The sequence below is a fragment of the Onychostruthus taczanowskii genome, unplaced genomic scaffold (genome assembly GCF_017590055.1).
Source record: "Onychostruthus taczanowskii isolate IOZ18803 unplaced genomic scaffold, ASM1759005v1 scaffold7, whole genome shotgun sequence".
In the NCBI taxonomy this organism is placed as follows: domain Eukaryota; kingdom Metazoa; phylum Chordata; class Aves; order Passeriformes; family Passeridae; genus Onychostruthus; species Onychostruthus taczanowskii.
Window position 1 is genome coordinate 9,876,469 of NW_024504786.1, and position 20,827 is coordinate 9,897,295.

At 58.7% G+C, this 20,827-nt stretch overlaps 2 protein-coding genes across 9 annotated transcripts; both read right to left on the reverse strand.

The window, feature by feature from the left end:
* Positions 1-102: 102 nt before the first annotated feature.
* Positions 103-5,801, reverse strand: MPL (MPL proto-oncogene, thrombopoietin receptor). Of its 5 annotated transcripts, none has more exons than XM_041421283.1 (12): positions 5,545-5,801; positions 3,349-3,460; positions 2,833-3,008; positions 2,361-2,614; positions 2,129-2,285; positions 1,834-1,963; positions 1,395-1,567; positions 1,149-1,291; positions 850-1,009; positions 598-685; positions 393-480; positions 103-306 (listed from the first exon to the last, which is right to left on the reverse strand). In XM_041421283.1, the coding sequence occupies exons 1-12, from the start codon at positions 5,795-5,797 to the stop codon at positions 103-105; spliced, it is 1,938 nt and encodes a 645-aa protein (XP_041277217.1). In that variant the 5' UTR covers positions 5,798-5,801. The 5 variants fall into 5 exon arrangements, with proteins under 5 accessions (XP_041277217.1, XP_041277218.1, XP_041277216.1 ...); XM_041421284.1 differs by having other exon boundaries at positions 2,129-2,249; positions 3,349-3,478; XM_041421282.1 differs by having other exon boundaries at positions 3,349-3,478.
* Positions 5,802-7,508: 1,707 nt separating this feature from the next.
* TIE1 (tyrosine kinase with immunoglobulin like and EGF like domains 1) lies at positions 7,509-20,609 on the reverse strand. Of its 4 annotated transcripts, none has more exons than XM_041421276.1 (23): positions 20,023-20,609; positions 19,270-19,557; positions 15,829-15,939; positions 15,566-15,721; positions 15,343-15,474; positions 14,912-15,052; positions 14,579-14,707; positions 14,047-14,192; positions 13,760-13,904; positions 13,348-13,506; positions 13,036-13,173; positions 12,646-12,936; positions 11,349-11,639; positions 10,521-10,834; positions 10,209-10,419; positions 9,945-10,055; positions 9,651-9,841; positions 9,411-9,524; positions 9,176-9,246; positions 8,889-8,929; positions 8,670-8,766; positions 8,342-8,441; positions 7,509-8,109 (listed from the first exon to the last, which is right to left on the reverse strand). In XM_041421276.1, the coding sequence occupies exons 1-23, from the start codon at positions 20,066-20,068 to the stop codon at positions 8,038-8,040; spliced, it is 3,495 nt and encodes a 1,164-aa protein (XP_041277210.1). In that variant the 5' UTR covers positions 20,069-20,609; the 3' UTR covers positions 7,509-8,037. The 4 variants fall into 4 exon arrangements, with proteins under 4 accessions (XP_041277210.1, XP_041277213.1, XP_041277211.1 ...); XM_041421279.1 differs by having other exon boundaries at positions 10,641-10,834; positions 20,023-20,608; XM_041421277.1 differs by lacking the exon at positions 15,829-15,939.
* Positions 20,610-20,827: the final 218 nt, after the last annotated feature.

A 20,827-nucleotide genomic window follows, 5' to 3' on the forward strand; every position in this document is an offset into this window, starting at 1 on the left:
CGCGAGTGCAGTTTAAGGGGTGGGATCGGGGGCGGGGCGCTCCGGGCCGGGGGCGGGGCGGCGAAGGAGGGACCAGGCGGGTGCTTGGGGAGGGACGAGAGTTTATGGCGGGGTGGGCGCGTTCGGGGCTGCCCGCGGCTCCCAGCCGCTCATGAGCAGGTAGGACTGGTTGGCGATGTCGGTGCTGGACAGGCGGCCCCCAGCGTGCTCCGTCGGCGGGCCCGCCTCGCGCCGCGGCCCGGGCAGCACCTCCAGCAGGCAGGGCAGGACGGCCTCCTCCGGCGGCTGCTTGTCGAAGGCGCTGGCCTGGGGTGACACGGAGTGCACGCGGTGGGGGCTGCCCTTCCAGCTGTCCCCAGGGGCAGCTGAGCCGCCCCGTCCTACCCCCTCACCTGGCCGTGCTTGCTGCTTTCCTGGAGGAAGCTGCCCAGAGCACGGTGCAGGTCAGGAACGGGCGGCCAGAGTTTCTGCTTCACGTTGCTGGGTACGGAGGAAGGGGCACTGAAGGTACCCTCAGACTTGGGGTGCCCTAATGTCCCGTGCAAGGTGCCCAGGCTTGGTGCTGGAGCCCCGCCTGTCCCCGGCACAGCCTTTTACCTGTAGAGGGAGGGGAAGGTGCACCGCAGCCCCAGGAGCACTGCGGAGAAGAGCAGCGGCACCACCGTAACGCTGGGGATGAGCCAGCCTGCATCGGGGAAGGAACGCTGGAACTGTAGCCCTTCCCAGACCCACCACCTGAGCCCTTCGCAGCACCCTGCCCGGTGCTTCCCACCCCGTTTCCAGCACTCTCCGTGTCCTGCCGTCAGCCGTGGGGCTCCTCTGGCCGCAGCCTCCAGCCCTGTCCCTTACCCGCATCAGCCACGGCATCAACCACAACAGGTTTGGACCAGGCGCTCCAGCTGCCCTGGTACCACGGCCCGCTGGGCTGGGCCCGCACCTGGGCGTGGTAGCGGGACCCCGGCCGCAGGTCCAGGACTTCTTTCCTAGCTGCTCGTGGAACCTGCAGGACCTGCGGGGCAGAGGCGAGCTGGAGGCATGGTGGCTGTGGGGCGGCACCAAGGGCTGGGTCCCCGTTTGCCTGACCCCGTGCTTGCCGTGTGTCAGCAGTGGAGCAAGCAGCTGCTCGGGGTACCCTGGCCAGGCCTTACCTTCCAGTCATGGCTGTTCTCCATGGCATAGCGGACCTGGTAGTCCAGCTGCTCTGCCAGCAGCTCCAGAGGCGGCAGCCACTGCAGGCTCAGCCGGCCTTGCGACACTGTTGCCTGCACAAGCTGTGGGGCATCTGTGAGCACTGTTGGTGTTGGGGACAGGCATGTGTCGCTCCTGTGAAACGGGACATGGGACACTGTGTCCCCTGTGAACCAGGCAGGGGCTGTGGTGGCACTGGGACTCACCAGCCTGGTGCAGCCAAAAGGGCTCCTTGAAGTAGCTGAGTGGGGGCAGCAAGTGGGTCCGGGTGACATTCACCAAGATGGAGATGGCACTGCCAGCCTTGGGCTGGAAGGTGCAGGCATGGGTGCCCTGTGCCCCCCTGCTCACCTCCTCGCACTGTTGCCATGCATCTTCCCTGTGGGTGGAGTGGGAGCCAGTCAGTCCCACCAATGCATACCCACAGCCAGCATTGCTCCTGCACTTACCCAGGAAAGCTACTGCTGCTTGTAGTCAGAGGTGCAATGTGGCCAGGAGAGGTGGTGAGGAGGTATGAGATTGGTGGTGGCAGGCCAGGACAGAGCAGGGCATGGGCAAGGAGCCCAGTGTGGGATATTGGCCACAGCAGACCAGTGGTCCCTGGGATGTGCCTGCCTGAATGCCATATGCCTGCCATGCCCTTACCTTGTGCCAGCCCCGCTTGGAGGTGGCCGGTAGAAGAGCTGGTGGGAGCTGTGGGGCTCTGCAGGGTCCCAGCTCCACTCGCAGTGCACGTGCAGCAGGTCTGGGGTGCTGCAGCACAGCCCGATGTCTCCTGGGCAGGGGAGAGCCAGGGCAGGAAGGGGGCTGCTTCCCCTTGGCCCCCCAAAACTTGGGAGTTGCACCTTGCCTACAACAGGACCCCACCCCCTGCAGTCCCCGGCGTGGGTGCCTCCCTGCTGTTCCTGCCAGCACCCCTGCGGAGGGGGTGGCTGCTCACCAGAGGAGTGGGGTGTCTCAGCTGCCACTGCCTGTGACCAGGGCCCCCAGACGCCGTCCATGGAGGTACCGTCAGGCTTGCTGCGCACCTGGATGTGGTACCTCACCCCTGGCTGCAGGTCCTGGAGCACCACCCAAGTGTTGGCCTGGACCAGCCTCTGTAGGAGAGGGGCCAAGCTGAGGAGCAACTGCAGGCCCCACACCCCCTGCCCATCCCTGACCCCCCTATGTACCTGCCCCAGTGCCGGGGAGGCTGCCCTAGGTGTGTGGGTGCTGACGGTTGACTGAGTGGAGGGGTCCCCAGGGTGCTGCTCACTGGGGTTCAGTGTGGTGCTGCAGGGCATCCCTGTGGAGTTGGCAGGGCAGCACTGCACCTCGTACAGGAAGAAGTTCGGGAAGTCAGCGAGTGGTGGCTGCCACGACACGCAGAGCTGCCCCACAGTCCCAGCCCAGCGGGCCGTGATGTTCACTGGGGGAGCAATGAGACCTGCAGAGAACATGCCAGGGTGTTTGTCCTCCTGCAGCAGCCCCAGTCTGGGCAGTGCCTGGTCCTGCTGCGGAACACATGGAAGTCTTCCCCCAGGCTGCCTCTGTGCATGCAGGGCTCAAGGTGTTGCCAGCCCCCGTGGCAGGCAGAAGGTCAGGGGACCCAGATCTGGGAGCCATTCTGTTGTCACAGGACATTGCCCAGTGAAAGGGACTCACCCACTGCCTCCACACTGAGCTCCCGCCAATACTTGGTGTGGTTTGTGGTGGCATCCAGGACGCGGAGGTGGAGCTGGGTGAAGAGCCGCACGTCCTGGCTGGGGAAGACGCAGACATGTCGCTTCCCGCCAGCCCCATGGTGCCATGTGGAGAGCACGCACGCTGTGGGTGCATCCCTGAGGAATGGAGAGCGGGGTCTTGCGGCACCTCACACCTCCTGCCTTGGGTCAAGCTTGAGGAGAGGCAATGTGGGGCACAGCACTGAGACCTTGGTGTCACCAGCTCCTTTGCTGTGCCATAATCCACTGCAGGGCACCATCCCCATGGGACTGAGGGACAGCCAAGGCCCCAGCTCTGCTGCAGGGTGTGCAGTGGCTGCTGTATATCTTCTGTGAGTCCTCCATCACTCCTTGCAGCTTGGAGCCACTGGGATGGCCCAGATTGCTGCGACACCCTGACACTGCAGCTCTCTGTGCAGCAAGGAGGAGGCTGGGCTGTGTCCCCATCATCTCCTACCTGTAGTACCAGTAGTAGAAGTGGCACATCCCAGTTGTTGTCTCCTCCTCGTCCCAGAAGCAGGTGAGGTCCTCGAAGGAGCGGGAGAAACAGAGGATGTCCTCGGACACGCCTGCTAGCAGTGCAGCGTCTGGGAGGAGTGTGGCCATGAAGGAACTCCTGGGCACAAACCCATCCCCATCTCACCTGCTTCCACCTCAGGCGTGCGGGACAGCCTGAGCATGGCTGTGGCACAGGTGCTCTCCACCAGCTTGGCACACTGGGGAGGGACATGGCACCCATGCTGGCTGCTGGCTTGCACTGGGATCCTGGCTGGTGCAGGGCTCCCCCCGGCCCCACCACGCCCCCTCCTCAGTACACGAGGTCCTTGAGGACAAACAAACATCCCAAAATAGCCCTGCGGTCAGAGGGGAGCTCAGGGCCCAGCGATCAGGGGGAAGAACCCCTGCCCTGCTCGTGCCGGAAGGTGCGCGGAAGTGAGATAAGGAGGAGCAGCACCCCAGAGAAAGGGAAAGGGCCTGGGGGCTGGTGTGGGGGCATGTGGTCCTGAGCAGGGGGGATGCCCAAACCCCTGCCCAGGGACTGCCCTGGGGGCAGTCTGTCCCCCTCGGTAAGCCGTGCTCCCTGTCATTACATGGACAAACTGGAGCATCACACCCTGCAGGATCTCTATCCGAAGCACTGGTAACTCTGCTGACATAAGGGTGTCAGCCCCTGTTATCGTGGAAGAGGGGACAGCCCCAAGATGCATATGTGTGATGCACAGCGGTGGTCTTGGTGTCCCCAGCATTGCTTCAGAAGTCCCTTCGCCCCCCACTCCCTCTGCCCTCTGACCTGCTCCAGCCCTCTTCCTCCTCCTCTTCCTACTGGCATTTGCTGCCTTCCCCAGGGGTTGCCCCAGCTTTGGGACCCCACAAGCCCACTGCCAATGTCTGCTGCATTTGTCGAGTGCATCCATTCTCTGCTACATACCCCTGCACTGGCAGTTGAGCCCACCCTGGGCAAAGAAAAAGTTTCTAAGTATTCTTGCCACCTTCTCACTCTGTCCCTTCTCTTGCCCTGACCGCCTCAGCCCTGTTCCTCATTTCCCAGTCCTGTGTTGCCTTCTTTCCCATGCCCATTGTCCCATCTCTCTACAGCCCTCGCACCTGTCCTTCTCTTTTTGCCCCCCATGACCCCACCCCAGGCCTCAGGCTGGCTCCATGAGGAGCACCAGGAGATTAAGTGGCCAGGCCCCAGCAGCTCGGTGGCACATGACCCATGGCATCACTGGGAGGCCACCCTGGTCCTGTGGGCTATCAGAGCATCTTTGCTGAGCGCAGACAATTTCTTAGGAAGGGCAGCTTCCCAGCTCTGCAGCCCACACCAGCCATGCTTGGGCAGTGCTGCCAAGCCAGCGGAGGACTCAAGGCATTTTGAGGAGACAAGGATTTTGCAGAGGCTGTGGGCAGAGTCCAACCCCGACCCTCGTCCCACTGCCCCTAAGGGGGTGACTCAAAATGTGCTCCAAAGTCTGTCTTGGTCAGAGACCTGGGGTGGGGCTGGAGAAACAAGCAGGAGATCAACAGGGTTTTATTCAGTTACAGAAAGTGTTACAGAAAATTCTAAAGGGGCTAAAGAGATGCTTAAAGAATGCATGGAGAAGCCTGAAATGAGACAAAGTTGGGGAGTGGCTCTGGCAGGTGCAGTGAGCCAGACTGGGGCCAGCTATCAGCTAAGATGAGGATGTCCAGCAGGACAGTAAGATCATGGCAAGGCTGGTGCAGGAGCACTGGGGTTAGCCTGGAAGTGCCACTGCATTGCCTGTGGTGCAGAGCTGTGCCATTAGATGTTAACTTGAGTCTTGTTCAAACCCTCATCATGTCATAACTGAGAACTTCTGATGAGTGAGGAGCCCCTCTGCTACCTGAGCAGGACTGGGAGCACCAGGCTGCTATCCTCAGGGGGAACCCATGGGCAGCCAAGCGCTGCTTGCAGAGAGCATGGATGTTCCTTTACTGCAAGCAATTCAGGGTGTCCCACAGGTGAGAAGTGCACTCCATTACTCCCCCTGAATACTCCCTGCACACCCTCCTGGAATGCCTCTTTCCCAATCCCATAGATTTTGGCTGCTGTGAGGTGCTCGCTGCCCACACCTGGCATTCTAGCTCCTCTCTGGCCCATCCTTTGGGGGAGAAAATAGCCCCAAGGACCTACCTTGGGATGTCACTGGCTCAGGGGCTGACGGTGGGCTGCGGAGGCTGAGCAGGATGGCAGGGAGCAGTGAGAGCTGCCAGCCCTGGCACAGGCAGGCTGCCATCCTGCAACCTGTGTGCCGGAGCCACACGTGCCGCACTTGTCCCTTCCCAGTGTCCCGGGAGCTGCTGCGGCTCCTCCAGGCGATACCTTTATCTGGGAAGTGGTGGCTGTGCAGCTCAGGAAGCCTGGCTGGGGGCTCCCCCCGCCCCATCACCAGCACTTCCCTGTGCCTGAAACCACAATGCCACAGCCCCTCTGCTGCTGGCCGCAGTGCCAAGAGAGACTGCTCCTATCAGATAGGCGGCATGTCCTGCCCTTGTGGCTACTGGCATGCTGGGAGGATGGGGTAGGAAGAAAAACAACCCCCGACAAACTAGGGAGGCCCTGGTGTGGGGCAGGGCAGGCTGTTGGGACTGCTGCCACATGGGAGCATGGGATATGGCACAGCTGATCTGCCTCCATTGTGTCCTGTGCCGCTCGGCACCAGAGTACTCCAGGTCTGCTCTGCCAGCAGCACGCTCCCTGTGGCTGTGCTGGGAGCAGAGCTGCAGGCACAGGGGGCAAAGCCCTCAGAGGTGCAGGAGCACAGTGAGGTCCCACAGTCATGCTCAACCTCATGCTAGTCCTGGTTCTGGTGCTGGAGGGTCTCCCACCCTGCCAGGACACAGCACTATTGCACAGCCCGGGGGGCACCAGCCAGGACACAAGGAGCCACGTGCTCATGTATCCCCTGTGCACCAAGGCCAGGTTTGCTTCTTCAAGTTCAGCAGCTGAGGACAGCACTAGAGGCACTGAGGGGAGAGCAGTGCCAGCCCCAACTTGCCACAGACAAATTTTGTCAAAAAAAGCAGAAAGACCTAGGTGTGAGCAGGACTGGTGACACCGCCCCAGACACTGTTCCCAGCTGGGAGCAGAGGGGGTGCAGAAGCAGTGGCACGTGTCAGGCTGTTTGTGAGGGCCAGTCCCCATCACTGATTCGCTGGGGACCTCAGGGATGGGGCAGAGCGGCTGCTCACTAACAGCTGCAGTTGACACCAAAGAGCACAGGAGGCCAGAATGGAAAATCAGAATGGTATTGACACGGTTCAGAGATAAAAGACACTTGCCCAGAAGGACAATGCAAATGTCCCTGTCTCCTACAGGGATACCAGGCTCTGCAGGAGCCATTCTTCCTTCTCGTGGGACTGCAGAAGACGGATAGATAGACAGCTGGATAGCATGTCCAGGGCTGAGCAAGCTGAAGCCAGCAGAGGGGAAGCCCAAGCACTCTCAGGGTAGCAAACAGCAGCAGTGCAGGTGAAGGACCAAAGCCTGGGACAGGAGCTCCTCCAGGAGGGTCAGTGCAGAGCCCAGGTGACCCTTGAGGGACGGGCACGTGAGGCTCACCCTGGCAGCACACGTTCGAGCAGGCTGGGCAAACACAGCCATCACTCTGCCAGATGTGGGAAGTTACCTGATGGCTTGGCACAGTGCTGAGAGGTGCCAGCTGGCCAGGGTTGGAAGGATGTGGAGTTGCACAGCTCCACAGGACCCAGCTGGAGGAACAGGGCCATCCATTTAAAAGACCAGCCAGCTGAGGGGAAGCTGCAGGAACAATTTTTAAGCATGCAAGAGGCAGCCGGGCATAGGAAGGACATAGTCTGTTCTCCATATCCCTTTGGGGACAAGACCAAGTCTTAAATTGTGTGTGTGGGAGAAGATCCCTGTAGGATCCTAAGAGAACCCATCTCCATGCCATGATGAGACCCAGGACTTGCCTGGGAATGCTGGGACATTCCTGGGGATTATCACAGGACCCCAGTGGGAACAGGATTCTGAGGAGTGCCCACCACAGCAGCAGATCACTGGGCCCCCACATGCTGTTCCCCAGTGTTGTCAGCAGGGCAGAGGTGGGTCCCCACCAACACTCCTCTGGACCCAGCTGTGGCGTGATCTTTATTGTCCATAAGGCAGAGCTGACATCTCTGAAGGGCCACTGCAGAGCTGGAGGCTGTGCACAGCCAACACTGTCCTTCTGCACCTGCAGGGTGGCCCCATGCCATGCCAGCAGCGCTGCTCACAACCCCTAGCACCACTCCAGAGCATGCTGAGGGCTGCAGCTGTGTTGCTGCTTCCTCCTCTCACCCCAAAGCTTGAGCATGTGTGTCCGTGGGCTTAGGCAGTACCCTGGCTCCTGAGGGAGACCCTCTCCTGCCTGCCCTTCTGCCAGCACCCTGCTGCTGCTTGTCCTTGGAGGCTACCCCAGCGTGTCCCAACAGTGTGGGGCTGTTAGTGGCTGGCACCATGCCAGGGAGGGGAGGACACAGTCCTGCTTCAGGGAAGGTGTTCTTGGGAGAGGGCACTGCCATTTGTCTGCTTGGCCCTGGAGCGGGTGAGCAGCTCCTTGTCCCCACAGCACTGTTCCAGCAGGCTGGGGCCAGCGCTGCCCCTCTGAGCGGAGCCAGCGCAGCCTCACGCCTCCTCGGCGGTGGCATCAATCCCCGCGTAGGTGAAGTTCTCGAACAGGGCCATGTTCACGTAGGCCTGTGGGGGAACCCCAGTTAGGAGCCAGTTGTGAGCATGTCCACATCTACCTCCCGTCCCCGCTAGCATGCTCACAGGCACTGTTGTCTCCCTGCACCCAAAAAGTGATGGTGGGATTAACCCCCACACATGGTTCTGCTGCTGGCTGGTCCTCGAGGCCAAGGGATGTCCCAGCACGTGGAAAAGCCCCGTGCCCTGTGGACATCCCTCCCACTGAGCCGCTACCACTCACCTTCCTGGCCTCCAGCATGCGGATGAGCTGCATGGAGATCTGGGCGAAGGGCGGGCGCTCGTAGGGGCGGTCACGCCAGCACTGCCGCATCAGCTCGTACCTGGGGGCGGAGAGTCGTGGCGGCTCAGTGCACACAGGAGGAGAGGGGACAGAAAAGCTCCTTGTGGGAGACAGGGAAGCAGGCAGGAAACTAAAGCCCAGGAAAGGTGTTTGGGTGTGGGACCCCAGCCCATCCCTCCGCCACAATGGAGAGGCAACCAGGCAGAAGCTGCTGAAAGTTGGTGCGAGCCCTGTGGGTGCCACCACCAGCCGAGGCTCTGTCACTTACACCTCGTCGTCGCAGTTACGCGGCTTCTCCATGCGGTATCCCTGGGGCAGCTTCTCATAGAGCTCGGCACACGTCATCCCGCAGTATGGTGTCCCCCCTACAGACAGAGACACTCAGGGGCTGAGGAGGTGACAGTCCCTAGGGTGTTCCCCCGAGGACCCCAGGATAACCAGACCTACAGGGATCTGAGTGAAGGCAGGGGACAGGGAAGAGCCTTACCCAAGCTGACAATCTCCCAGAGCAGGACACCAAATGACCACCTGAAAGGGGAGGAAAGGAGGCTGTGACAGAGTGCCCAGCTGTGCCCCACTGTTGGACACAGGGCAAAGCACAGGGTGGAACAGGCAGCCAGGGTTGAGTCAGCAGCTCCTCAGGGAGATGCACCAGCATCACCTCCTGCCCTTGCAGCACCCAGAGCAATAGCATTGCCTCTCTGACTGCACCAGAGAGGAGTGGAGGTGGCCACAGCCATGCCCCAGCCCAGTGCCCCTGCCTGCAGCACTTACACATCACTCTTGGTGGTGTACACGCTGTAGTTGAGGGACTCGATGGCCATCCAGCGAACTGGCAAACGGCCCTGGGGAAAGAGAGAGCCACCATCAGAGCTGGAGGGGTGCCTCCTGGGTGGAAGACAGCTGTGATCCAGCCAGTCCTGCCACGGTAGGTTGGTCACACTGATGGTGGGCATCCTGCCCACCACACTGGTGCAGGCCCCATGGAGATGTTTCACTCCTGGCTCACCATTGTCTTCTTCACATAGACCTCCTCCCCTCTGGAGAGGCCAAAGTCAGCAATTTTGGAGGCCAGGTTTTCTCCCACCAGAATGTTTCTTGCTGCCAGGTCCCTGTGAATGAACTGAAAGGGAAGAGCAGTTAGCAGGAGCTACACGCTCCCTCCTGCTGGCATCAGGGACCACATGCCTCGATGGGGAACTCACAGGCCTCACAGAGAGGGTGATCTGAGGGGCTTGCTGGGATGTACCTGCTTCTCACTCAGGTACTGCATCCCCTTGGCCACATCGGAAGCAAACTGGAGGAGCTGCTGGGATGTGAGGGTGGAGGCAGTGCCGTGCTCCTTGGCAAAGGCTGGGTCTGTCTCCAAGACTCGGCTTTTGCGGAGGAAGTCGAGGAGGTTTCCATACGGAGCATACTCAATGGCAATGTACAGGTAGCCTGCGGGGCAGGACAAGGTTGGGCTACTGGGGCTCTCCCCAGCAAAAAGGAATAGACAGCTGGGCAGAGGTTGTGGGGCAGGGTAGAATGGGACAGCCCTCACCCTTGTTCTCACAGGCACCCAGCAAGTTGATGATGTTGGGGTGATGGCCCAGTTTGCACAGCACCTCCAGCTCCCCGGCAAAGTCCCGATGGTCATTCTCTGAAGCAAACTCTGTAAGCAAAGAAGGGATGAACACCTCAGGCCTACAACAGGGGCCTTTCCTCTGCTTCTCTGCAAATGACTTCTGATGCTCCCCAACACAAGCATGGCCCAGGACACAGCTGCAGCAGTCAGCCCACCCTGTCTGCCTCTCCCAACACTCACCTTTCAGCATCTTGATGGCTGCATTCATTTTCAGGCCGTCCTTTTTTATCATGGCCCTGATTACCTGCCCAAAATTGCCCTCCCCAATCATGTCCTCAAACTTGATGTCTTCCCACTCCAGGATGGGGTAGCTGAGGGGCTCAGGCTGCGGCTTGGGCCGGCGTGTCAGGGTCAGGGTCCCCGAGTTGAACTGTAGGATGGTCTCTTCCCCCTGGCAGATGGAAGCGGGTGAGGTTAGAGGCACCGGGCACCTCTCTGCCCATGCGGCAGTCCCAGCAGGACAGGAGTCATGGGCAAGGGTGGGCTCCGCACCCTCTCCGTGTGGCAGTGAGGTCTGGCTGCATCCGGACTGGAGGCTATGGAACGTGACCTGGATCGGGCTGGGACGTGGGGAGCAGGGGTCACGGTCCTGGTGGGGCAGGCGGCACTCACCGAGCCAGACTGGTACGTAAAGGTGCGGCGCCGGTGGAAAAAATTCTTCTTGATGAGGAAAAGTGCCAGGAGAGCAAAGAGGATGGTGAAGCAAGTGACGGACACAGAGCCAACAATGGCCAAGAGCAGCTGCTGGTCTGTTCCCGCCTGCTCAGTGCTCTGGCTGCCCAGGCTGGGCGGCACGCTCAGCACTCCTGCCAAAAGGAGGGATGGAGGGTTGTGGTCCATGGTCAAGCCCTGCCTGGCCTGCACTATTGACAGCAGCCCTCTCCCATCACCAAGATTCCCAATGAAGATACTATAACCACATCCTGAGCTCCTGGTGCCACAGTGGCACAGAGGGGAAAGTGTCACAGCCCAGCTCCTGACACTGAACCACTGGTTTATGGGCCTCCCACCAGCTTTGGGTCAAGCCATGATCTCCTCCCATGCTGGCTCTGCTCTGCTCCCCTAACCCCTTGATTCACATCCTCCGCTGCCCAACACAGAGTCACTCTGTAGGTACCATGATGTCATCATGCCACCCCTGCTACTGTAAGACTAGGAACAGGTTTTTTTAAGACACCAAGAGTTTTGGTCTTGGGTTGCTGCTTCAGAGCCATGCTCAGAGGTTCACACAAGCACCCCAATCATTTTTTGCTGACCAGAATCTGAGCCCAAGCTGCAGCAGAGCTGTGAGCGCCCTGGCTGCTGGGACACCCCTCTCACCATCCCCGAGGGTCTTGGCTTTCACAGGCAGGCTCCATTCCCCTGGAACATGGGAGTTGGCACGGACACGAAACTGGTAGCTGGTGCTGGAATTGAGGCCCCCAACGATCTTGGTGGTCTCGGCGCCACTGTCGGTGTCAATCCACTGGGGTTCACTGGTGCCCCCCACCTGCTGCAGCTCCACGATGTACTTGGTGATGCCCCCGTTGGGGTACTCGGGCACCTGCCAGGAGAGCCTGACAGCCGTGTTGGACACGGGCTCTGCCGAGAGCAACTGCGGGGAGGAGGGCCCTGGGACCAAGAGAGAAGAGTGTCAGTCCCAGAACTCCTCATGCTGCCAGGGTTCAATGCTGTTGTTAGGACTGGATGGCAATGGCAACCAGAGCCCAGGTCAGCTTTGAAGGATCTTCAGGGACCCCTGGCCCCTGCTTGGAGGAGGTGGAGGTGCTCTCCATGTACTACAGTGAAGGAGGACTGTGCTCCCAAATGTTCCAGCCACACCATCTGAGGTCTAGATGCCTGTGTATTGACTAGCTCTTGTGACATTTCTTCAGGCCTTCATCACATACTGCCTGCCCACCACCTCCTCTGAGCCCACTCCTGCCTGCCCACATCCCTAACCCCAAACTCCCAAATCACACAAAGCTCTTACAAGCAGCGAGCTGAGGAAACCTCTCATCCCTCAAGTCTGATGCCTATCAGTCCTCTCAATGTGTACCCGATGGTGCCAAGCCCCTCCAAAGGTCTCATGCATGCCTTTCCCCTTGGTTGCCAGAAAGTTTGGTCAGGCTGGTGCTCCATGTCTGCATGGTCTTCCGCCTGCTTTAGGAGCTGAGTGTGTGTGTGCCCACAGGCAGGACTGCAGGGCTCCCCAGGCCCTAGTGACCATGCAGCAAAACTACTTGGCAGCAGGGTTAAAGCAAACCAAAGGGAAATATTTTTTTCATGCAGAGTATAATTATATAGAGGGACGAGTTGCTACAGGGTATTGTAAAGGCTGCAAGTATAGACAGGTCCATCAGGGTTTGGGCAATGGTGCAGAGAGCAGATCTGTTTGTGAGTATCACTCATGATGACCTGAATGTCACATTCAGCTCAGGATGTTTCTCAGCTCCTTGGTGCTGGAGGCTGCAGGGTCTAGTGAGGAAAGGAGGGCCCATTTTCCCCAAACAGCTGTTCATGTTCTATCAGAGATGAGATAAGGAGCAGCCAGACCTGGGGATGGTTGCTGTTACAATTATAAATGATTTATCATTGTAATTCCCTGTTATAGTTCCCAGCATTCCGCTGGACCCACCTTTACTGTTGATCATGACCTTATAGGGGTCAGAGGGTGGCCCCAGGCTGGTGCAGTGGTACACCAGCACCTCCAGCCTGTACTCCTTGTTAAACTCCAAGTCCCCGATGCGGGCAGAGAGCACAGAGATGGAGGTGATGTTTTTCTCAGAGACCAACCGCCTTGCAGAGTCAAAGAGGTGGACAATGAACCCATGTGCTGGCTCATGGTTGTTTGGCAACTTCCAGTTGACATGAAGCATATTCTTCTCTTCTATGGACCAGCCTTCGATCACAGGCTTGACTGTGGGCTCTGCAAACAAAAAAGCAGCAAAATCTCACAGCACATCAGCTGTGAGACCTTTCAGGCTCTGTGCTGTGCAGGGTCAGGGTCAGGGAGATGGAGGCTCACCAAGGCAGTCAGTCACCATGATGGCTTCGGGACCCTTGCTGCCTTCTCCACCAGCCCCTGGCCGGCTCAGCTGCGCCTTGACGATGTAGGCGGTCACTGGCCGGAGGTTCATGAGGGTGATGTTCTCACTGTTGTCAACTGTTGGCCAAGAAAACATGTCAAAACCATGCCCATCATCCACAGCCTGCCCTACCACCGGCATCCTCCTCAGCATTACCAAAGGGGGCCTGGTATGGAGACATCTGCCTACCCCAGACCTCACCCTCCCACACACAGGTTCTATCTGCATCCCCCAGCCCTGCAGACACATACCGACAATGGATGACCATGCTGAATTGTCATCCTTGGGCTTGTAGAAGAGCTTGATGGAGGTGATGGGTCCATCACCAGAGAAGCTGTCCACAGGTGACACCACCAGCTGGCGACTCTGCTTGGCCAACAGCCGGGGGGCGCTCAAGGGCACTGGTGGCACTTGGGGGAAGAAGGGAATGACACTGGTGGGACTGGGAGCAACAAGGAGCAGAGCATGGATACATCTGCTACCTCTTGGCTCCTTCCAGCTTTGTCAGGGAAGTCTTTTATAATCACCCAAACCTGTCTGCTGGCACTGTAGCCCACAATGGGAGGCACCCAGTCAGGTGCAGGGGTGGTATTGCCACACCATGCTGACAGCCTCCCCCAGCAACCCTGGCTTGTCCTGCTCCTGCCACCACACTTTCCTCACCTCGGATATTGACCTTGACTTTCCGGCTGTCCTGGCCCCCGGTTGTGGAGACGCGGCACTCCCAGAGCCCTGTGTCCGCCTTTGTCAGGTGCCGCACCTCAAACTCGCAGGTGATCTGCTTCGGCTCGATGATGGTTTTGATGACCTGTGGCACAGAGGGTGCTGTCAGCCCCTCCACTCTGCCCCTGGCTCAGCCCCCATGAGTTCAGACTGCCCAGCAGCTGCAGGTACCGTTGAGGGAGCTGTCAACATGCAGAAGGTGGTGGGGCAAGGGCACAGGGCAGTACCTTGAGCACAGTGCCGTCAGCCTTGCGCAGCTCCACGCTGTCCCTGGTGGGCAGTGGGTTGCCAATGGCCACACAGCTGATGATGGGCTCTGAGCCCAGGTTGAACTCCAGCTCTGAGGCCAGTTGGATGATCTGGGGGAACCGGTCTAGTACACAGAAATCAATGTTAGGGCTGGCCCTGCTCCTTCCCAGGCACAAGAAAGCCTGGCACCTTTTCGTGGATGCAGATGTGACCAGACTGTGATGCCAAGGGAAAGGTGATGGATGCTGTGGTCCAGCCTTGTTCCCCATCCCACATGCTGGGCCCAGCAACACTCTCAGCACAAATAATGCTGGGATGCCAGACCAGATGTTGCCCTTGCAATGTCCTGGTTTCTACAGACTTGGAGTCTATTTCCACAGCCAAGGGGTCCTGCTGAACCAGCCGGTGAGACCAATAGCCAATGGCCCTCCCAGCCACTGATGAGGAAGGAGCCAGCACCCACTAGAGGGTGAGGGATGGAAACCTGCCACAACCCTGTGCCAGTCTCACCTGATTTCTCACAGTGCTGCCCATGCCAGCCTGCGGGGCAGACACAGCCACTGAAGCGGTTACAGCTGCCTCCGTTTTGACAGGTGCACTCCAGGGCACAGTCAGGGCCGTAGAATCCTGAGGGACAGGCTGTGGGAAGAGGAGAGCTCACTGCTACTCCTGGCCATGGCACAGGACCACAGAGACAGTAAGCAGCTGATGCAGGCAGCAGAACTGCTCAGCCTGTGCTGACCCTCAGACGTGGAGAGGGTTGCAGAGGTGCTGCTGGAGAGCAGCCAGGCCCTGGGGGAAGCCCAGTTGGGTGAGAGCTGATGGACACCCGTGTCCCTGTACCTTGGTCGCAGCGGGAGCCACTCCAGCCCGAGGCACAGGAGCAGCCATAGGGGTCAAGAAGGCAGAAGCTCAGTCCCCGGCAGCCCTGGGCTCTCTGGCACGTCTCCTGGCAGTTGCGGCCAAACTGGCCTTCCCGGCAGGCTGGAAAGAGAAGCATCGTCTGCCCTCACCCACCATTCATCCATGCACTTACTGCTTGTGCATGGCACAGAGCTGGCTCAGGTGCCCCAAGCCCCGTATCACCACCTCGAGGAGACTTGGGACCCATGTGGCTGATCCTGCCCCGGCCCAGAAGCATAGGGCACTGAGGGTGGGGAGGCACTGGGGATAAACACAGCATTTCTAGACACAGTGCTCAGGTCTAGGGGTGCAAGAGAGCCCCCCACATATGCCCCGAGCACAGCACCCAGTGCTGGGCAGGTGGAACCCACCTCTCTCACAGCGGGTGCCCATGAACCCTGGAGGGCAGATGCATTCGCCCACATGGTCGTGGCAGATGCCACCATTCAGACAGTCGGGACAGTCCTTCCCACAGGATGGTCCCCATTTCTTCGCAGGGCAGGCTGCAGAGAGAGCAGAGGGGGCCAGAGTGCCACCTGCCACAGGGCAGGGTACGGCTGTCCCCAGTCCCCCGGCAGCCAGGGCCCTGCTCACCTCTCACGATGAGGCGGTAGAAGGCACTCCACAGAGGGCTGTCCCCCATGAACGTGGCACTGTAGACACCATTTTCGTTGACACTGACATTGGGGAGAGTCAGGACAACGTGGCCATCCTGCACCTCACCCCGGTCCGTGGTCTGGTAGTACGTGCCTGTAAGGGGACAGAGGATTATCTGTGACCTCCCATGCCCCCAGGACCAGCACCAGGCATCAGCTGGGAGCAGCTCCAGCTCTGTGTCTGCTCTTGGAACTACTTGCCATTTCTTTTCCACATAACATCTGTCTCCTTCCTCTTGAGGATCCTGGCAGAGAAGGTGGCCACCTCAGCAACATTCACAGACTGTGTGGCCTTCACTGGGAAGAGGTGGGCTGCAGAGGAGGAGGAGGCACAGATTGCACAGCATTCATCCCCCGAGGGCACTCACACCCAAGAGCAGTGCTGACACCCTCAGACCAGTCACACCAGGACACGCCCTGGCATGTTTCTGCTGGAATGTCACAACACATCGCCCTGTCCGCTCCATGTTGGACCTCCCAAGCCTCTGCAGGAACAGGGCTCCCTTCCCGGCCCCTTCAGCCCCTTCAGGCAGACACCAAGGAATGGGATTTGGCACCCTGCCCTCTGACCAGCCCACCATCTGCACAGGATGCTGGTGGCAGCAGTCTGGCGAGGTGACATCTGGAACAAGTGTGCATGGTGCACCCCACCTGTTGGTGGGGTGCGGAGTGCTGCAGGCAGGAAAGCAGGGCAGGGGAAGGGAATTAAGTGTGCTGCAGGCTGCACTCCACCCCCCAGGACCAGCAGCCCTGTCATGGCTGTTTTCCTGATTCCCCAGGTGCTGGGGTGTGCAGCAGCAATGAACTCCTGGAGTATTAATGTGAGTCAGCCAGACCCCAGCCTGAGCACAAACAGGGCTATAAATACCTTAAGGCCTGGGAAACCAAGCCCTGGGCGTGCCAGGACAGACACAAAGGAGGACACAGGCGGCTGCTGGCTTTTGGAGCCTGGCAGTACTCCAGCTCACACACACTAAAAGGAGCCACGCCGGGCTGGAGCTAAAACACATCCAGCCCTGTGTCCTGCCCTTCTGAGGCCAAGGACCAGGAGGAAGCAGCACACGCCACAGACGCCCAGGGAAGGGCACCGCAGGTCACACTTGGCAGTAATTTCCCAGAATCGTCTCCCCACTTATCCCTCTAGTTGGGATCTTTCTTCCATGGACTTTGAAGCCCTCAGTGGTGGGCTCACGGATATGGCCCTCACTCTGTTTCAATCCACCTCACTCCCTGGAACGAAAGGTGACAGTTCCCTGGGGACCTCCAAACACAGTGGTTTGCATTTGTGCACACCAATTTACCTGTCACTCCATCACTGAAGCCCTCCCAGGCTGTATCTCTCCCCTCTCTGTCACTCCATAGTGCATTCATCATCTCCTCAGGCAGCTCAGGGACAGCAGCCAGCATGGCAGCCTGTTCAGCTCTTTGCACCCACAGCTGGTGACACAGGTCCATGCAAAGACCTTGTGCCATCCCAGTGGGAACTCCCTCATGTGACAAAACTGCTCCTATTCCTACTGTCCCTTTTTTTAGTCAGTTATTTATCCATGCAAAGATCACTCCTGCCACCCCCTGGATGCAAAGTTTCTCTCAAAGAACCTCTGAAAGGGATTTTTCCCAGTTTTCTCCAGGAATTTGAGCAGACAGTATCAATTTGGTCTTTCACAGCATCCTCACTGCTGCCGCCCCAAAGACCCTACCACTGCAGACTCAGCTGCCTCTTTCTCAGGGACGACAGCACCACATATTCTGCTCTTTATTACAGTTTGTGCTATTTTCCAGGTTCTGACTTGAGTTTTCAGGCCTGTAAGTCCCTACCCAGAAGATTTAGGAAAGTCTGCTTTCCCAAGGGCAGCAACACAGCCTTGCTCACCGCACACCCAGCCTGGTGATGTCGTTCTGCTATTTATTGCCTGTCTCCTGCTAACAATACTGGCATTTTAGACAGATCCTCCAGCAAATTTTCCCAACTTTTCTCTTGTGCACACAGATACAAAAGTTTTCAATAAGTTGGTTTTCTGCAGTTGTTTTTCTGGGTGTCCTTCTGCTCTGGAAAGTGTAAAAGATAGTTCATTGACAGACTTAAACACTTCTGAAATTGCTTCTCAGGATCTCTTTGGTTTGTTTTACTTTGTTTTTTCAGCAATGCTTCCAAAAGTTATCAAACTTCCTAAGTTCTTCTCCATGCATGACCTTTTGGGAGCTGCCAGCTTTCCTCTAACAGCATTCCCCACCCACTGTTTCATCGCCCTGGCCTGCTTTGGTGTTCTCTCAGGCTAAACAGGAGAGATGGCCCCTTCACACAAGCCCCTTCAGAGGGTTCTGTATCCAGCTCTCCTGCAAACAAGTAATTTTTTTTGCTTACTAATTCCTTTACTTTTTTACCTTCTTCTCTAAACAGAGCAATAGAAGCTTCTTTGGAACTTGTGAAAGAGACACCTTTTTGGCACTTGTAACTCCCACAGGGGCCCCTCCAAAGCACTATTTTAGCCTGGCTAAGTGGACCCAGGAGTGGGGGCTGACTGAGAACACCCCAACATGGCAAGCACTGTTCCAGGGATGGAGCCCCAGAGCCATCATCTCCATTCATGATTTACAAACAAGTACATCTGGGGGTGCAAAGTCCCTCTGTGCTCCTCACTCCACGCTGCTGATTGAGTCTCCCACATTGTCTCCAGTGGCCTCTGCTCCATTCCTCAGTGCCACCCTGCTTGCTCAGACAATCCATCTCTGTTGCCAACAGGACCACTGCCATTTTTCAGCTTGAGCTTCTTTACAAGGACAAAAGCTGAGTCCTGCTCCTTGGGGGATGCTTAAGCCCCACCAGCAGCCTCTGTGCCCCAGCTTGGAGACATTTGATCTTGCTGAAGCTGTCTTAACACAGGCAGGGAAACTTGTACCCCCCTCTTATTCTGAACAAAAGGTCAACTGTATTACTAGACTTTCTAAAAAGAGATAGAAAGCATCCTGAGGCAAACATCACAAAGTTTCAATCCTACTAGTTTTGCAAAGTCTCAAGCACAGGGAGGAGAGGTCGGAGGGGCAGTGTGGGAGTGTGCTGCCCCTGGTCAGCCCAGGGAGGCCCTTTGGATTCTTATGGCCCAAAACAGAAGCAGGAGACGAGCCCAGCACTGCTCTTGGCTACAGTGCAGTCTGGCACTCTCAGCAAGCCCCACTGCTGGAACGGCGATGTGCTGCCCTGGGATGGTGTTTGTCCAGCACCTGGGGAGGCTGCCAAAGATCTGCCCCAGCACTACCTCCTCCCCTTGAGCCTGTGGTGGGGGCATGGGCTGGCACAGCTCCAAAGGGCTACCCCCTGCTCTGGTTAATGATTTCCAGACCCCACAACCTCCTCCAAGGACACTCAACTTCCACTTGGACCTTGCCCTTCTCCCAAGTCCCATTATAAACACAGACGGCTCCTCCATGGGGCTCCACCATGCTCCTCCAGCTGAACATCCCTTCCACCTCCCTTCCATCCCCCCGCCACCAGTGCTGGTGGACCCCAAACCTAGCTTATGGGTCACCAGTGTCCCCCCACCACCCTGCCTGGTGCTGGGATTGTGAAGCACAGGGCAGGCAGGTCCCCTGTGCACCCAACTGGCAGGCAGGGGCCTCCTGCTGTCCCCAAAAGCCACTCACCATTGTGGCTATTGTGCACATAGACCACCTGTGCCTGCTCGGTCGGGGTGCGCCCCAGGCAGTAGAGGATCCCCACCAGGTCAGCCTTGGAGAAGCCCCTGGCCTGGACTTGGTTGCTGCGATTGCGGTAGTTTTGGAAGCTCATTTTGGGGTGTGTCATCACAATCTTGTTCTCCCGCTCGATCTGCAGGTAGCTCACGTCGTGCTCCCCCACAATGCAGGAGAGGAAGAAGTCGGAGTGGGACAGGCTCTGCACGTTGGCGATCAGGGTGATGTCCAGGATGGCCCCTGGGGTGAGGGAGAACAAGGGCACGTCACAGCTCAGCAAGAGCATGGCCACACCAGCCCTGCCTCGGGGCCAGATCCTATCACCCAGATGTCTCCCCCTTTCCAGGATATTTTTGCCACCCCCAGCCCAGAAGGCACAGCTAGGGCAAAGCAAGGTGCATTGCAGACACATTGGGATGACACAGCGTGCATTTCTGCTCTCCTTTTGGAGACTCCAGCTGGATCAGCTCCCCAGCATGAGCCAAGCATGCATCAGAATGGGGGTCTTGGGGTGCCTCTCCTCCCATGTCAGAGAGAGGCAGCCAGGTCCCTCTGAGAGCTCCAAATGGCTGATCTCAAAGGGACATTTCCTCCCTCCCAACCCTGCTCCGATGGCGCCACTGAGCTTCCACAGCTGCCTCTTCCCACCAAGCCACCCTGAGGCAGGGGCTGCTCACTTAATGCAGATGAAAAGGAGCAATTTACCTGCCAGATGTGGGAAGAGAAGTAGAAGACAAAGCTGGAGTCCCATGTCCTTGGAGCTTGTTCCAAATCTGGCAGAGGTCAGAAAATCCCCAGCATTTCCTGGCTATGGGGGTCAGAACTGGAGGCTGTGGCTGCCTAGGAGCTCCACGTGAGCAGCAGCTCAGGTCCGCTGCTCCCTGCCCGTGTCCCCCATCTCTTCTCCGTGCTGTTGCTTGACTTCCAGGGCAGCTGGGACCACCTCCTGTGGTGCATAGCCTGGACACGGACTGAGAGATGCTCCCGTTTCTCTGGCTCCGTGGCCAGCCAGCTGCTCAGGAGCAGGGCTTGCTGGCCAAGGGGCCCCTGGGGTCACTGCCTCTGCCACCTCTTCCAGGGAAAGGCACCCGCCCACCCCTCCAGGGCTAGGGCCGCGTGCTCAGGGTTCCCTGAGCCATGTTGAGCCCCTAGCCCAGGCGGGAGGTGTCCGGACCTTGCTTTTCATCCAGTGTTCAGAGTGCCTCATGCCCCAGCCCGCCTGGGCGGCGGCATCCCCATCCCCTCGGTGCAGCCCCGTGGCTGATGGCTGTGGGAAGGGCTCTCTGGAGCAGGGAAAGGAAAGGGGCCAAGGGGCCGTGGCTGGCGGCGGCGGCGAAGCCAAATCCTGTTTCCCATGCGGCGTTTCCTGCTCTCCACCCATTGTTTGGAGACGGCCCTGACTCCAGGAGCCGTCGGGAGCAGCCCTGCTCGGGCTGTCCCCCGGGGAGCGGCGTGCGGCGGGGCTGAGGCCGCGCACACCTCGGGACGCCTGAGCCTCCCGCCGCCACGA